At 37.4% G+C, this 17,187-nt stretch overlaps 1 protein-coding gene across 1 annotated transcript in view; it reads left to right on the top strand.

The window, feature by feature from the left end:
• Positions 1 to 16,122, top strand: part of LOC118189896 (uncharacterized) — a 28,137-nt gene extending 12,015 nt beyond the window's left edge. The window contains exon 3 of the mRNA XM_035360599.2: positions 15,875 to 16,122. Coding sequence (XP_035216490.1) covers positions 15,875 to 16,056 — 182 coding nt within the window. The 3' untranslated portion in view covers positions 16,057 to 16,122. The remainder of the gene's footprint in view (positions 1 to 15,874) is intronic.
• Positions 16,123 to 17,187: the final 1,065 nt, after the last annotated feature.

Raw genomic sequence — 17,187 nt, 5'->3', positions numbered from 1 at the left:
TCAGAAAAATGTTCAAGAAAGGTATCGATAGTGTTGGAATGATGGTTAGGGGCGGAATCATGACTGCTGGATGTATTTAGTTACAGGTAATGGACAACGGCATCGAGGTGGTAAAGAGGTTATCGAAGAACATATATTGGTTATCGAAAAACCCATAATAAAAACATATTTATTATGGTGTACTCCTGGCGAAGCAATTCTTTTAATATATACTGCTGTGCTTCACTGAGCCAGAGCAGTGAAGAATCTGCTGAGAAAAGAGGATATCCGCTAAATAAATGTGCTACATGTTTCCCGACTTCAAACTCACTAGGCAATGGGAGTATTATGTGGATATGATAACTCGCAGTCCTTTCTCGAAAGACAAGTAAAAAAAAATTCCACGCTGTTGAGCAGGAATAAAACAATCTCTTTCAGGAATTTCTAAATCACTTGTTAAAGAGCACGTACCAAGGCGTTCTTTTTGCTACATAGCAGCTCGAGATGGACATATCCCTCCTAAGAAATCATAATGGTGGGGCATAGTTAGCATTCCTTCAATTTATTCGATTTAATTATGAATGAATTCCTACATGTAAGTTTTCTTCAAAAGGCATGCTAGCATTCCTTTGTTGTTTCCAAGAGGTGTTTGGTTGGAGTGCTGGAATTTTACGTTGGGTATGAGGAAATCAATAACTTATCATATTAATTTCTTCCATAGCAGGTTTTTACACACGCAAAACTGTCGCTCATATTCTTATGTGTGCACATCAAAAATAGTCGAAACATGTCTTTCTTTGAATGCAATCAACGGATTCCAATTTCATTTGAAACGGATCGTACAGGTTACAAATAGCTATCTTGAATTAATAATGTATTTTTGGAAGTTTTAGGGAATATTAAGAAGCCTGCGAAATTTAAAATTTCGCAGGATGTTCTTGTGTAATAGACGGATTAATAATATTTTAACTGCATGTTGGAGGAACTGAGAGGAAGCAGGAGTAACTTCGTAACCTTGTGCAAATTAATTGGGATAAATAAGACAAGTATTTCCATATAAAGATAATTTGTTGAAAATTGAATCAGCTTGGTTAAACATATTACGGTTCAAATTATTAACTATATTCAGTTGATATATGTCTATTAGATTTATAATCAAATGCAGAAGGATATATTATAATTGCAAAATGATATTATCTTATATATGCGGCTTAAGTGTTCGTCGCCGATAGTTTATTGGTTGCTTGCGTTTTATTTCCCGTGCAGTGCAGCGCGTGACGAATATTATGAGAAAGCAAAGCCGGAAAAATTAAAAATACAAGAGCACGTGCATTTAATATTTAATAAATAAATTTAACATCTATATATAATAGAATTCGATAATATGCAACCGGCAATGGTGAAAAAACAAATAAAATGAAATAAATAAATATCATTATTATATGCGGCTTAAGTATCTGTTTGTCGCCGATAGTTTATTGGTTGCTTGCGTAGCTCTACAAGCCAATGAGGTGAAGTTGCCACGGCACAGGATTGCCCTTTCCATTGAGACGTAGACAATTTCCTGTAAAACTTGCCTTTGCTATGACCATCAATAAGTCTCAGGGCCAAACGCTTAAGCATGTTGGCATTTTTTTACCTGAGCCTGCATTTGGACACGGTGAACTTTATGTTGCCTGTTCAAGAGTTCGTGAAAGAACAGACGTAAAATTAAAAATAATCGATGGTCCTCTGCAAGGCGAGCTTAAAAATGATGGAAAGATCTACACAAAAAATGTTGTGTACAATGAGATCTTTGACATGTGAATTAGCATTTTATTATTTAAATCACCTTTATTGATTGAGCTAGCGGTAGCTCTTAAGAAAAGTACCGCCAGTGGTTTCTTCATTGCACTCTACTTTAAGCAAGTAGAAGGGGGATACTCCGTGGGGCAGTAAGCAAAGGGGCGTCCTCGCCGCCTGCCCTGAGTAATTGAGTTTGAATTAGCAGACACCTTTGCACAAATCATTTTAATTACAATTTATAATATCTAGAACAGCAGTCATTTCGTATGACCGCCGGGCTTTCTAGTCATATATAGCAAGCAATAATATGAACATTATTGCTTGCTATCACAATTAAGGAATCCATTGTTTCCTGAATGAAGTTAAAACAAAACATTCGGAATATCACGTTTTTCTCCATGTAGTTGTTCTGCAGAGTAAACATCGATTTTTGAAAAGCCAAAGAAAAATGTCCTGAAATCTACACCCGTTTGCAAAATTAAGAGAATTTGTAAATTATGTCTATTTTTACGAAAAGTATTGAACCAAGGGTATTAATTATGCTGGCGAAAAATTATGCAAATATTCAAAGTCGAATTCGTGAGTGTATACGTGCGCGTCTGCGGAGCTGTGATTGTGGAGGAGATATAAGCACACTAGGGGTTTTCAGCGATTTGTGTGATCGTACTCCTATTAGACATTCACCGTGTTTCTGGCAAGAATTGAATAAATTTTATAAGCTATACAATAAAATAAATAGCCACGAACGAATGGATGACGGAATGAGATGGAAAACTGTCGGAAAACTAGAGACAGCCCAGGTGGCTATAGAGCTCACTTTAACTCTTATTCTCGTCTGCAGTTTTTGAAAACAGTTTCAGGTCACTGAAACGAGATCCGGACACATCGAGAAACACATCGAGATCCGGACAAGGTCATCAAGCTCAAAACGACGAATGAGGCTAGTTATTTGGCACTTTCAGCGTGGCAAAACGGGACTGCTAAAGCTTCACAGCTCTCACGTGAGTTGTATGCTGCCACTGTAACCTCCAGTTTTACTGATAATCATGCGTACTTAGCATGACATTTGAATTGTACAGTTGTTTCTCTGTTATAAATGTATATTCATACCAAATTTTGTTAAAATCCGTCCAGCAGTTTTTCAGAAGGTCGACATAATATTGTTATGGTTTTTGCATTTATTTAGATATTTTTAGTAGTATTTGGATTAAAATTGTTTTATATTCTCGTGCCATGCAGAACGAGACTTAATTGAAGAGAAAGCTACTCCGGAAAATTTAAAATACAGGAGCATGCGCATTTAATATTTTAATAAATAGATATCTCGTAGTTGCACTCTTATGCTATCCAGAACAATCGAGAAAATACCAGAAAGTTCTCGTGCTTGATTAAAAAGCTTATAAAACCGGGATCAAAACATCTCAGTTCAGCTGTCTACTTAGTGCTGTAATTGACTGTAGCAAATTCGCGGTGAGTTCGGATAAACTTTCTTAGTGTTTTGAATTGAGTTCTATTCAACGTTTTAGTAGTTAAAATATGACTACTGTGAGATATTGTACTAGTATCTATGAGAAAATTTCAGCATTTTGTTTTATTGCTTGGGATAAGAATAAATTTTATTAACTTTATATTGACTTGTGCATTCAATCCATTACGAACCCGTACGCACGCAACACATTTTGGTGTCAGAAGTGGGATTTGAATGCCAATCACAAGAGCGATGGAAGAGAAGTTAAGGATGCTGATAGCATCCTTTGCTGCATTTAAAGCAGAAATGAAAGCTGGTCAAGAATCCGTTAAAGAGGAGGTGAAACCGTTAAAGAGGTCCTTTAACAGATACTTTACTCGTAAAGTATCTGTTAAAGGAGATATGAAGCCGTTCAAGAAAAGATGAAAGCTGTTAAAGAAGAAATGGAAGTGGGCCAAGAGGAAATGAAAAGATAAATCAACTGCATAATAGAAAACAAATTTGAAGGTATTGAAGACAGAACTGACACGGTTAAAAATAGAGTTGGAGAAACTTAAGAAAGAGTTTCTGCCGTTCAACAACAAATCGAACAACAAATTGATGACAGGGTTTCTCCAGTCGCCAAAGAAGTTGACACCTTAAAGAAGTGCATAGCGACAACAGGAAGTAATTCTGATGAATTAAAATTTTTATCCGTGCCTTCTGGTTCCTCCCTAAAGTTATCCACATATCATGGGAAGATATCTTGGCAAGTATATAAGACACAGTTTTCTCTTGTGGCGGAAGCCAATGGATCGGATTCCCAAGCTAAGGCCTGTCATCTCGCCGCTTCTCTGAGAGCAGACGCAGTAGATATCCTTCAAGTTCTCCCAGAAAACTAGAGACTAGACTTCGAAGCTCTATCCGGCGCGTTGGAGCTGCGTTATGGCGAGAAATGTTTAAGACTACAGTAGGCTTCAATTGAAATCCCGTCAACAGAAGCCCATGTAAATACTCCAAGAGCTCGCCACGGATGTTGAAAAGCTATCTCACCTCGCCTTTTCGGAGTACTCAACAAAAACAAGGGAAATCCTGTCGCTGCAATACTTCATCGACGGCATCCGGGATCCTGAAATACAGAAAACTCTACGAATGGCGGATGTCAAGGAATTAAAAAGTGTTCTAGTGCACGTCAGCAGGCAACTCGTAGAGACCGCCACCCAGTCAAAGCTGCGCAATTCCAGAAGCCAGTGGATCAATTGACGTCTCGTTTAGATGATTTATGCAGATAAGTCAATTCTTTGACACGGAGTAGGAGTGAGAACAAACTGGCTCTAAAGTGATGAAAATGGGGTACTGAAGGCCACATACGACGGCACTGAAAAACAACCTACGGCACGGAAAATAAAACAGCTGATTTGACCAGACAAAAGGAATGAAAAATAACAACCCTAAAGTGCTGGAGCTTCGGTGCTGAAAGTCTCATACGGGGAACTTCAGAACACCCAGGGATATGGAAAATAAGACGGACGATTTAAACCGACAACTGAATGTCATGAGATGAGCAAGGAATGACAAGAAACCGAAGCGCTGGAACTGCGGAGCTGAAGACTACGTACGAAGGAACTGCAGAACACCCCAGCGTTGGGAAAAGACGACCATTTCCTAGCAATGACGCAGGAAACCAATTAATGACCATATCACGGAGAGGAGTTTGAACGATAGTGGAAAACCCCATTTTAAAGCGCTCAAGATTTCTGTAGTGAGTGGCAACAGTAATGGCCATCGATGGGCATATCGATAAAGCTCCTTGCAATATGATCATTGACACAAGAGCTACTGTTACCATCATTCGGAAAGATTTAGCTCAACAATTTAAAAATAAACTCATTTGGACGCCGTCCTGTGTTACCCTCCAGACTGCGTCTGGTGATAAAATGAACATAGATGGGAAGCTGAAGGTGAACATCACGTTTGGAAAGGCCGCCTAGCATTATACGGCATATGACAGAGATTACGGAACCTTGCACACTCGGATTGGACGTTTTAAGGAAATACATTTTTTCGTTGGACTTCAAAAATAATAAACTGCTTTCAGAATCAGAGGATGTAACTATTCATCATCAGAAGGGATCCTGACCTGGAAACGCCGACGTCTTGTCTGAAAGCCCATACTTAGAAAGCTGCCGAAATCATGCTAGGGTCGAAGAAAAACACGAGACTGCCAGCTATTCTCCAGCCTAGATGCTTTTCGGTCTTGACATTCGTCAGCCTAGTGATCGTTTGTTTGGTCACCCTCCGGATGCGCATTCATCCCCTGAAGAATACATGTAAGAACTCCAGGCCCGGTTTGAAGTGATGCCCAATTTTGCACGAGAGCAAGTTAACTTGGTGACGGAGAAAATGAAGACCCGATACGACACAAGAGCTTACTGGCCATTGAATCAACAAAAGGAGGCAAGGTATGGTTGTGCAATTCGTCTCAACGGAAAGGCCTCTGTCCTAAACTACAGTCACCTTGGGATGCTCCATACGCAGTCCTAAACAGACTGAACGATGTCGTGGTTCGGATCCGTAAGCCATTGAACTCAAAGCGCCCACCAGCGGCCGACCAGTAAAGTCGCTGAACACTGGTAGTTCGGTCCGAGGTTCGAATCCCGCGAACAGGCTGGCTGCATGGGTGTTTTCGTGGTTTTCCCCATGTGTAACGTGTATACGAGCCAGTTTCCCTTAGAAAGTCCTCCACGAAGGCATCCCTCCCCTTAGGCAGATAGCCCTAGTGTGCTTTGCCATAATTAAATACACACCGAACTCAAAGCCTAAAGTCGTTCATTACGACAGGTTAGCTCTTTACTATGGCCATAGTACGTAGTGTATATGATGTAAATAGTAGAAGACCATTGTAACAGCTTTAGATAGTATTAAAATCTTGTAGTTTAAATAATTTAAATAGATGAACATTAAGGTATTTGTGAATGGCAATATTTGAAACCAGACTCGAGTGCCTCGTGCGACTCTCGCACGAAGAATATAATTTATTTTTAAATGTTAGAATTCTTTCTTCTTCTTGCTTTGTATGTCGCCATTTGAGTGTTAAATAATGTTTTTTCTGTGTTCCATCATTAGAGTTGCTTCATATTGCCAAAGAAGTATCACAGTCATATTATTTTGGAGGCACCGACCGAGACCGAATAATCGTGCGTATTTTTATTTTATTAGTTCATCACTGAACATAATATTAGTGATACCAGATTATTACTTCCTGTTAATATTGAATTGCTTTATGTTATTAATGCATCACTAAACGCAATATTATTGGTACTAGATTATTACTTTCTGTTAATATTGAATTGTCTTATTTTATTACCGTATTGAATATTATTTTTAATATTCATTTTAGTTGTCCAGACAGTAGATATATATACTGCTCTATGCTGTTATTCTTATTTTAGTCACAATTAATGTGGTAGAGAGAATGAACTTCATATAATTTAAATATTTCACTTTTTGAGGTATACGTATTTAACAGAGTGCATTTAATTCCGTGATTCTTGACTGCATTCATTAATTAAAGTAATTGAATTGAGCTATTTTGAGGAAGTAAAGAACACAGTATTCGTTAATTTTAAACATAGAAACAATGTCTTACTTAGGAAGAGCTCGTAAGGAAGATTTGCAAAATCTCGCGGCTGAACTGGGAGTTCATGTGACTGCAGATTTGAAAATAGTCGATTTAAAACAGAAAATTGTTGAAAGTAGAGATTATGATAAAGTATTCGTCAAAGGAGTCTTAGACAAAATAATAGAAGAACGGAAAGAGAGAGAGGAAAGGGAAAGAGAAGAACGGAAAGAGAGGGAGGAAAGAGAAGAACTGAAAGAGAGGGAGGAAAGAGAAGAACGTAGAAGACAGGAAGAAGCGGAAGAGCGGAGAAGGAAAAGACAGTATGAATTAGAGAGATTAAGACTTGAAGCAGAGACAAAGTCTCAAAATACCGGACAGATCCGGCTGAAAACGGAGCTCCGTCACCTAATGCAGAAATTCGATGACAAGAAAGGAGATATCAGTCTATATTTGCTATTGTTTGAAAGGCAAGCAGAATGGGCTCAAATTGGTAAAGAAGAAATTGTATCTCATTTACTAGGACTACTTCCTTACGAAGTAACCCAGTTAATAGTTAGAGAAACCTCCGATAAAGCTAAAGACTATGAACACGTGAAGAATTTATTGCTAAGACGATTTAAACTAAGCCCGGAAAAGTTTAGGCAGAAATTTATGAAACATCAAAATAGTACCGAATCCACATGGGTGGATTTCAATTATGAAATAGAAAATTATTGCAAAGAATGGGTGACTGGTCTAGGAGTTAAGACTTTTGATCAGTTGCTAGATTTGATGGTGATTGACCAACTTAAGCGTCGAGTTCCTCCTGAAATTCGAGATCATTTTCTTGATGAGTGGGTAGAGATGATTTCATCTAAAAAATTAGCTGAAAAACTTGATGCCTATGAAAACATTTGCGGAAACTTTCATAAAAGGCCTGTAGTGGATCGGCAGTAAGAAAGATACAATGCACTAACTCAAGGTAAATTGAGTTCAGATAATAAAAATAAAACTGAAAAAAAAAAAAAAGTCAACAGGATTTAATTCGGAAAGCTGGTTTCATAGACCTAGAAGTCCACGTCCAGATGATAAATATGAAAAACGAAAGACGCCACAATGCTATCAGTGTGGGTCCTATCAACATTTAAGACCCCAATGTCCAAAACTTAAGAATAGTACTGAATCTCCTGCTAAACGTAACAGAATTAGTACAAAACCAGAGGATAAGTTTCTATTACCATATACTAGTATGAGTTACGTAAATGGTCATAAAATTCCTATATTAAGGGATTCAGGTGCTAGTATTGATATAGTTTGTCGCAAATACATCACACCGGAAATGCTGACAGGTGAAAATGTGTAGGTGCAACAGCCGTTATATCTGAATCCAACCTGTTTACCATTGGCTGAGATAGAACTAAATTGCGATCTTGGGCGAGTAATAACTAAGGCTGCCATTATTAGAAATGAACTCGACAAAGGAAGGTATTTATTAGGCAATCGAACTTTTGCACTGTTGAATAAACAAGGAAAGGACCCTGATAGTTGTCCTCACCAGGTTAATGCTCTCTCTACTAGAGCTCAAAGGAAAAGATAAATAGCTGAAGAGAAGATATTGGAACCGATGAAGGAAGAAAATAAAACATCCGGAGATGTTTTTGAAGAAGAAGATAATTTACCGGAACTAAATACGGAAGATGAAGCTCTCATGAAACTGGTAAACATTGACTCAGAAGAAGTTGCACAACTTCAGCTTACTGATAAGGAACTGTCTAAAATCATCCAAGAAGTTAAAGTAGGTACATGCAAAAATGAGAACTATAGTCTGACAAGAAGAGAGCTTTTAGTTAAAAAAACGACGGATAAAATGGGCTTTGAAAGACAGCTTGTAGTTATACCTGAAAAACTCAAGCCGTCAATTATAAAGATGTGCCACGAAGGAACTTCTGGTCATTTGGGTGTCAAAAAGACCAAAGACAGACTTGCTAGATATTTTTACTGGACGAGGTGTTACAAAGAAACTGAGGATTTTGTAAGAACCTTTGATGCTTGTCAGCGCGCTGGAAAAGGAAATGACAAAAAGAAGGCTCCAACGACATTATATTCTCTAAAATAAATGTCGATGCTCTTGGTCCGCTACCTATTTCAAAGACTGGAAAAAATATATTATTACAGCTCTGTGTATGTCATCCAAATATCCAGATGCTGTTGCGGTGACAGACATTTCTTCGCCATCTGTGATTGATGCTTTCTTACAGATTTTCAGTCGTATGGGTTTCCAAAAGTGAGCCAAACAGATCAGGGGACTTCTTTCGTCAGTGCTTTGACAGAGGAATTTTTGGAGCGTTTCGGAATTAAAAATGTAAGAAGCTCTGTGTATCATCCGCAGAGTAATCCCATTGAGCGATTCCATAGAACGCTAAAAAGGGTGTTAAGAGTCGTATGTATAGGCGCGACTTGGGAGAATTATTTACCATCAGTTCTTTTTGCTCTCAGAACAGTCACACACGAAAGCACTGGTTTTACACCAGCAGAATTAGTTCATGGCAAAAACCTACGAACGCCAGTCACTCTACTTTATGAGCAGTGGCTAGAACCGATTGAAGAAAGTAATAATGTTGTCAGTTACGTTTTCGAACTTATTAATCGAATGAAGAAATGCCAAGAACTTGCCGTGGAAAACATGAAAGAAGCTCAACAACGGAGGATAACATGGTACGATCCAAACGCAGTGAAAAGAGAATTTGCTATAGGAGATTTAGTTCTTGTTTTATCAACGAATCGTCAAAGTAAACTAGAAGTACAGTGGAAAGGACCTGGATAAATAGAGCAGAAAATTTCAGAAACCAATTATATTGTAAGTTTCGAGGAACAAAATGAGCCAAATCAAGTATATCACATTAACATGCTTAAACCATATTATAAAAGACCAGAAATGATTAATATGATAACTGAAATGGAAGGAGACTTAGAAATGAACATTCCTCATTTACCTTCCAATCCAAGTATATTAAATTTCTCGGACATCATAGAGGAGAATGAACTCGAGAAAAGGTTGAAACCCGAGCAAGTAGAACATTTACGAAAGATTTTATGGAAATATTCTGGTTGTTTTTCAAATAATCCTGGACTAACAAACTTAGTTTGTCACGATATTGAGCTATTATAAGTAAATAACGAACCAATACAAATAAAACCATACAAACTGTCACCCCGACAGACTGAAATTCTCAAAAGGGAAATCCAGAAAGTGCTCGATCTTAAAATTATAGAGCCGGGAGAATCGGACTATACATCTCCCATGATTTTGATAGAATCTTCATCAAAGGATCCTCGGCCTTGTATTGATTATCGTAAACTCAGTGCTGTTACTAAAACCGAATACTATCCTTTGCCTAATATTGAAGAACGTATCGAGACTGTAGCAAAAGCAAAATATATTACCCTATTAAATTTATCTAGAGGCTACTGGCAAATTCCGTTAACAGAAAGAGCCCAAAGATATGCAACATTTGTAACTAGTTTTGGAAGTTTCAGGCCTCTATGTTTACCCTTTGGCTTAAAAAATGCCTCATATTTTTTTAGCAAAGTTATGACTAAAGTCCTGGCTGGATGCGAAGGATTCGCTGTACTATACCTGGATGACATTGCCATTTACTCAGAAAACTGGGAAGAGCACTTTAAAAACTTAACTTCTGTTCTAGAGAGAATACAGAAAGCAAACTTACGCCTAAAACCATCAAAATGTAAATTTGCACAAGATAAAGTGAGATAACCTAGGCCATGTTGTGGGACAAGGACAACGAACCCCGGATGTAGTAAAGATCCTGGCTGTAAAGGAGTATCCTACACCTAAAATCAAACAGAAGTTTGTGTTTTCTTAGGACTGGTAGGGTATTATCGCCAATACATACCAAGATTTTCAGAAATTGCTTCACCCCTCACGGACGCTTTGAAGGGGGAAACAAAAAAAAAAGGAAATATACAATGGTCTGAAATATGTGACAAAGCTTTTAAAAATTTAAAAGAGTTACTATGCAAGAAACCAATTCTGTATGCTCCCGACTTTGATAAAAGGTTTATTATACAAACCGATGCCTCAAACAATAGCATGGGTATAGTACTATGCCAATTAGATGATGAACAACGTGAACATCCTATCTTGTATATAAGCAAAAAATTTACTAAGTTTGAAAAGAATTATTGTACTACTGAAAAGGAGTGCGCTGCTATCATCTACGCTATCAAGAAACTGCATTTTTATCTGGATGGTCAGCACGAATTCTTGATTCAAACTGATCATAACCTTTTGGTCTGGCTACAATTCAACGCCAAATGTAACTCTACATTGATGCGCTGGGCACTCTCATTACAACCTTATAATTTTAAGGTCATTCATCGCAAAGGATCTTTGCACAAGAACGTAGATGTTCTGAATAGAATTAAGTAATGTAATAACTCTTAGTGTATGTAACCAGGTTCAGAATTTATTTTATTATTTAATGTATGCTCAACTGATGTGTTTGAACGTTTTCCATTTTTTCTTTTTAAATGTGGTGTAAAAGTATTTGTTTAAAACTTAAAATTTTTGTTCTGAAATTTGGAAACTTATGAGAGAAGTTACCTTTTCTCTTTAAGCAAATGAGCAAGCCGAGCTTATTAAACTGTCGAATTTTACAGAACTTTTCTCCGTTGAAAGAAAAAGTCTCTCCGTTGGGGGAGAGGTTGTAACAGCTTTAAATAGTATTAAAATCTTGTAGTTTAAATAATTTAAATAGATGAACATTAAGGTATTTGTGAATGGCAATATTTGAAACCAGACTCGAGTGCGTCGTGCGACTCTCGCACGAAGAATGTAATTTATTTTTAAATGTTAGAATTCTTTCTTCTTCTTGTTTTGTATGTCGCCATTCGAGTGTTAAATAAAGTTTTTTCTGTGTTCCAACATTGGAGTTGCTTCATATTGCCAAAGAAGTATCACACCATGCTCCTTTTTGTTTCATAATTTGTAAATTTATGCACTTATTTATTTATTTAGTATTTGATTTGTTTTAAGTTAGTTATGGAAATTATTGTTTATGTTGTTTGTTATTGTAATGTAATGTATATAATTGAATTGATGCTTTAGTTGTAAATATGACTTCCTGTTCAGGGATTGCACAGCCCGGGACGTGCAGTCCTTGAGAAGGGGGGAGTGTTACGAATTTTGTATTTAGTTACACATTTTTAGTAGAATTATAATTAAAATTGTTTTATTTTCCCGTGCAATGGAGCGCGTAACAAATTTTAAGAGAAAGCTACGCCGTAAAAATAAAAATACGAGAGCACGTGCATTTAACATTGAATAAACGTTTATCTCAGTAATTTATTTTAAAATTTAATTAAGCGTAATTGATTACTATATATTAGCTCTAACAGTAATTCTACTCTGTTTGCTTTCCAGAAATTGCTAGAACTGTCTCGCGCGGCTGATTTCAAAAGCTATAAAAACCGGAGAGAAACATCTCAGCTCAGTTGTTTACTTAGTTGCTGTTGATGATTGTAGCGAATTCACGGTGAGATCGGATTAGCTTTCTCTGCGCTTTGCTTTGGATCACGTTCTACTTAACGTTTTAGTAGTTTAAAATATAACTACTGCGTGATATTGTGATATTGTACGAACATCTTTGAGGAAAAATTCCAGCATTTTGTTTTTATTTCTTGTAATAAGAATAAAATTTATTAACTTTTTATCGGACTTGTGCATTCAATCTATTACGAACCCGTACACGCGCAACAATACTTTACTAATAATATTTCCTTCATTTGTAGAAAAAGGATTTTCTGTTGCTAAGCGAAAAATTCTGCAGGCTGCTGGTTAATCCAATATCGAATTAGATGTATGTTTGTAAAAGGGTTCAAGATACAGAGTCAGAAGGATAGTTTGGAATTATAACTCATAAAATACCATTTATTCATTATATTTGGGGAGGAAACCTGAAAAAGAATGAAACCTGATCTCGAATATTTTTCAAAATTCAAGACTGAAAAAGAAGATACGAGCTTAAGAGTTTTGAAAGAGATTGAAAGATTTTCCTTCATTCATATATTTCGAATTCTAATCTAAAACGCTCCTGCACACTGGATTAAAAACTTTAGAAAATTTAAGTACATTAATTACCGGTAATATCTAGAAGTGTTCAACACAAAAGGAAAGCAATTTTGAAATTTCAGGGATTTTGAAGCTTCAATATAACTTCGCGATGGCCCTGAGTTCAACAGTCTCTCTCTCTCTCTTTGAGAAAAAATTATTTTATTTTTTAGCGAATAATTATTAAAAAAAACTCTCTTCTTTATACAGTGATTCCTCGTTTTTCGCGGTTAATGGAAACCAGAACCTTCCGCGAAAGCTGAAAAACCACGAAGTAGGATTTGCCCCTAGGAATTTTCGTGTATGCGGGTACAAGAATGTTGTAAATATGTAAACAGTATTTATACTTTATACATTTAAGACAAAAATTACAACAGTATACGTATTTACTTAAACGTTTCAGTGCTAATTAATAAGGTTAATTAAAAAACATTAATACAGTAATAAACATTAATCAACATTGCTTTCTGAGAGAGGCGAAGAGTCTTGTGTTGGTGGCGGAGGAGAGGCTCTCACTTGACTCGTAGAAGCTTTAGGCTCACACGGAGACTCTTCTGCTAGAGGCGTTGACACTAGAGCCGAGAGCTTTACCTTGGAGAGAAACATGGTGATGGGTAGTTGTTGTCTTTGTTTTTTCTTATCCTTCAAAATTCCTCTGTACAAGGACATAACCCCGTCAACGTGATTGCTGAACTCGATAGCTCGAACCATATTGTCGTCAATGTCTTGTGCAAATTGTTGCATCGCTCTTGCCATGTTGCACAAATGTTGCAGATTATGCAGGGTAAGGCCACGCTTTTCAGTTTCTTCTTCGTCTTCCTCTTCGTTTTCTTCCTCACTTGCAGACTTAGTCATCTCAAGGAGGTCTTCATCGGTCAGTGGGTCCTTGTGGCAATCGATAAGGGCGCTGATGACTTCTTTTTTGTCAAGTCGACAAATTCTTCATTTCTTATGATGTGAGCCAGCCTCACCGCTTTCTCCACCGCTGAGTGATGAACTTCTTTAGGACTAAAGTCTGGATAGTCGTGCACCACGTTCGGCCATAATTTCTTCCAGCTAGAATTTATAGTCTCACTCTTCATGTCCTTTAATGCTCTCTGAATATTAGACAAACATGAGGTAATGTCGTAACTGTGCCAGTATGCTTTGAAGGTGAATTCGTCATTGCCATTGTCAACTGACGAGATGAGGCTCTCCATCGTGCAGCTAGTGTAGAGTGCCTTAAAGACACAAATGAGACCTTGACACATCAGCTGAATTAGAGATATAGTGTTCGGGGGTAGAAACTGTATCTACACATCGTCATATTGCAGGTCCGTTGCATGGCCTCCTGCACAGTCCATCAGAAGAAGGACCTTAAAGGCCTTTTTTACCCAGATACAGCTTCACCTGAGGAATGAAGCAATGGAGGAACCACTCAAGGAACAAAGCTTTCGTTATCCAGGCCTTGGAGTTATGCATCCAGAACACGGGCAACAGAGCCGTGTTTTTGCTTTTTAATGCCCGTGGATTTTTGGCTTTATAAATAAGGCTTGGCTTAAGCATAAAACCTAGAGTATTGCCAGCCATGATGACAGTTTTTGTGAGCCTTGAAGCCTGGCTTCTTTATTTCGTCCTTGAAGAGGAATGTACACGAAGGCATCCTCTTCCAAAAAAGGCATGTTTCATCCATGTTGAAAGCTTGTTCAGGGAGGTAGCCTCTCTTATTGATTAGGTTAGGGAACTCTTCCTCCACGTAACGACAAGCAGCATCGTTGTCAGCAGAAGGAGCCTCATACAGACGCACGTTTCTGAGGCCGTATCTTTTTTGAAATTTTTCGAACCAGCTTTTGCTAGCTGAAAAGCCTCGTCCTCCAGGAGGCGAATCACTCTTCGAGGCAACGCTATTACTGGCTTGAGATTCATCAGCACATCCTTCAGCCTCTTCATTGTCGTCATCGGGCAAGATTTGGTCTTTGTCGTGATCATATTAGTGTACAAACTCACTGTCTTTTCCTGCTATCCACAATGCCAGTGCAGCTTCCATTTTCACAATTCTGCTATTTACGCGGAGTTACCACACGTTTCGCTTCTTTATTGAAGGTTATTGCAGCAGTTTTGCGAATGTTTGCTTCCTCTTTCTTGATGTACCGCACTGTAGATACATTCTCCCCGTAATGGCGTGCCACAGATGCATAACTTCTGCCCTCTTTGATCATATCTAAAAGTCTCACCTTTTCTCTGATGGTCATTATCTTTTTCTTCTTAGGCCCCCCTGCGAAAGCTTCCTTCCCGGAGGAAGCTTTCGCAGGGGGGCCTTTATATTAGCCCGTGGTATGTACTCTGAGTCAACTCATCTCTTTGACATGCAGGGATCCTTCTCTCGCGCGCATCAACATGAAGCAACGCTCCTTTCCGAAATGTGGCTGCCGACACGGTTGTATTTTTCCATTTTTACTTTTTGATGAATATTTTGGAAAAACCCGCGAAGCATTGAAGATGCAAAACATGAAGCCCGAAGTGGCGAGGGAACACTGTATTTGTTTTGCTTTTAAAAAGTCCTGAAAATGGGGAAAAAATGAAATATTACTAAAATAGATTTGTCCAATTTTATTTGGAAAATAAATCTCGATATCCAAGAGTTGTAATTACATACTTCGTTTAGTAAATTTCGTTTGAATTATCTTAATAAGCATAGGTCTAGTTTTAAAAACTGTATTTCCGTTTATGCTACTAGTTTTGCATAAAGGATCCGAAATATTCGGTAACTGTTTAGGATTCGGGCTCGAGAAAATTTAGGATTTCTTCCATTTTTCTTTTAAATTAAATTCCCGTATACAATTTTTTATATCTAAGTGCATTTTTTGATAAAAAATGTATTATTTTTATTGTGCTCAGTGGCTACGTTTGTACCATTAAAATAGCTGTACAGGTATCTTTGTTTCCCATTTAGGGTTAAGAATCTTCAAAGATATGCAAAAATATCTTTCGAATCGGTTAGAATTCATTCAAATGGCGAAGTCTGTCGTTCAGGCTCCATTAGTAGATGAGACACCTCCACCTCCAGAGGAACCTCCAGTAGAAGTTCCTGAAGTAATCAAAGAAGACAAGAAAAAGGGCAAAAAGAAGAAATAAAGTGAGGAATTGTTTAAAAATTGTATTTATTCTTCCTTTTGAAATTAAAGTACATATCAATCAGTGCTGAAATTAGAGGATTTTCTTTTATATTGTTACGTGCATACGACTTAGTAATGAATTTAATGCACTCGGAACTAATGACAGCTTGATAAAATTTATTTTCCTAGAAGAAATACTTAACAGTAGAAATACTTAACTTCTCAAAGTTTTCACAAAATTACTCGTGCAGTTGTTCTGAGTATGACAGAGCACTAAGAACGTTAATGCTCAACAGAGGTCAGCGTATGATTTTATTTTAACTGCTTTAGATGCGCCAATCAATAATGGCAAACTGTTTTTTCTTGACGGTCCTGGAGGATCTGGAAAAACATATCTTTATACAATTCTGTTGAGGTATTGCAGAAAAAAAAAACAATTGCCTGTCCTCTTTGCTGCTACAACAGGCGTAGCCGCAAATTTATTACTTGATGTAAAGACAATACACAGTCTTTCTGGATTGCCAATTCCATTAAATGAAACTTTAGTATCTAATATTAATACTGACAAAGCTTTTAAGAGAGCAAAGCTCATAATAATTGACGAATGTGCCATGGCTTCAAACCATGTTTTGGATACAACTGACAGGTTTTTAGAGTTTCTTTATCTCTATCTGCAAGTGCCATCTGTTCCCCCAGATAATATTGATTTTCTTGCATATCAAGATCAGCAAGAGGATCATTTAAGCCAAAGCTTGAACATTTTAAGGAGTGTTCTTGCAAAACACTCTGCACTTCAAAAAGTGCGAAATTTTCACAATTAAAATGTGGGAAATGTTCATTATTAGGATGGATTTTATGGCAAAAACTTTCCATCATGTTTTGCCTAGACGGATTCCATAATTCAGCATGCTGAAGAAAATCGTCGGTAAATTTGCGTATATATGCAAAAAAAAAAAAAAAAAAAAAAAAAAAAGGCAAAGTTGCCTTGAATTCAAAAATTCTTTAGTTTCATCTAGGGTTGTGTTCCACAACTGGTCATCTTTTAAAAGACCGCGAGCCTTTGCCGCTTTATAAAAAGTCGAATATTCCACTTCACTAAATGTTTTAAGGTATTCAAAAGAAGTGGCACCCTTGACGTGTAAAAGAAGAA

Source organism: Stegodyphus dumicola, chromosome 10 (assembly GCF_044657685.1).
Source record: "Stegodyphus dumicola isolate Sdum_Otavi_A_Nest chromosome 10, ASM4465768v1".
Lineage (NCBI taxonomy): Eukaryota > Metazoa > Arthropoda > Arachnida > Araneae > Eresidae > Stegodyphus > Stegodyphus dumicola.
This window is presented reverse-complemented; position numbering and strand designations above follow the sequence as displayed.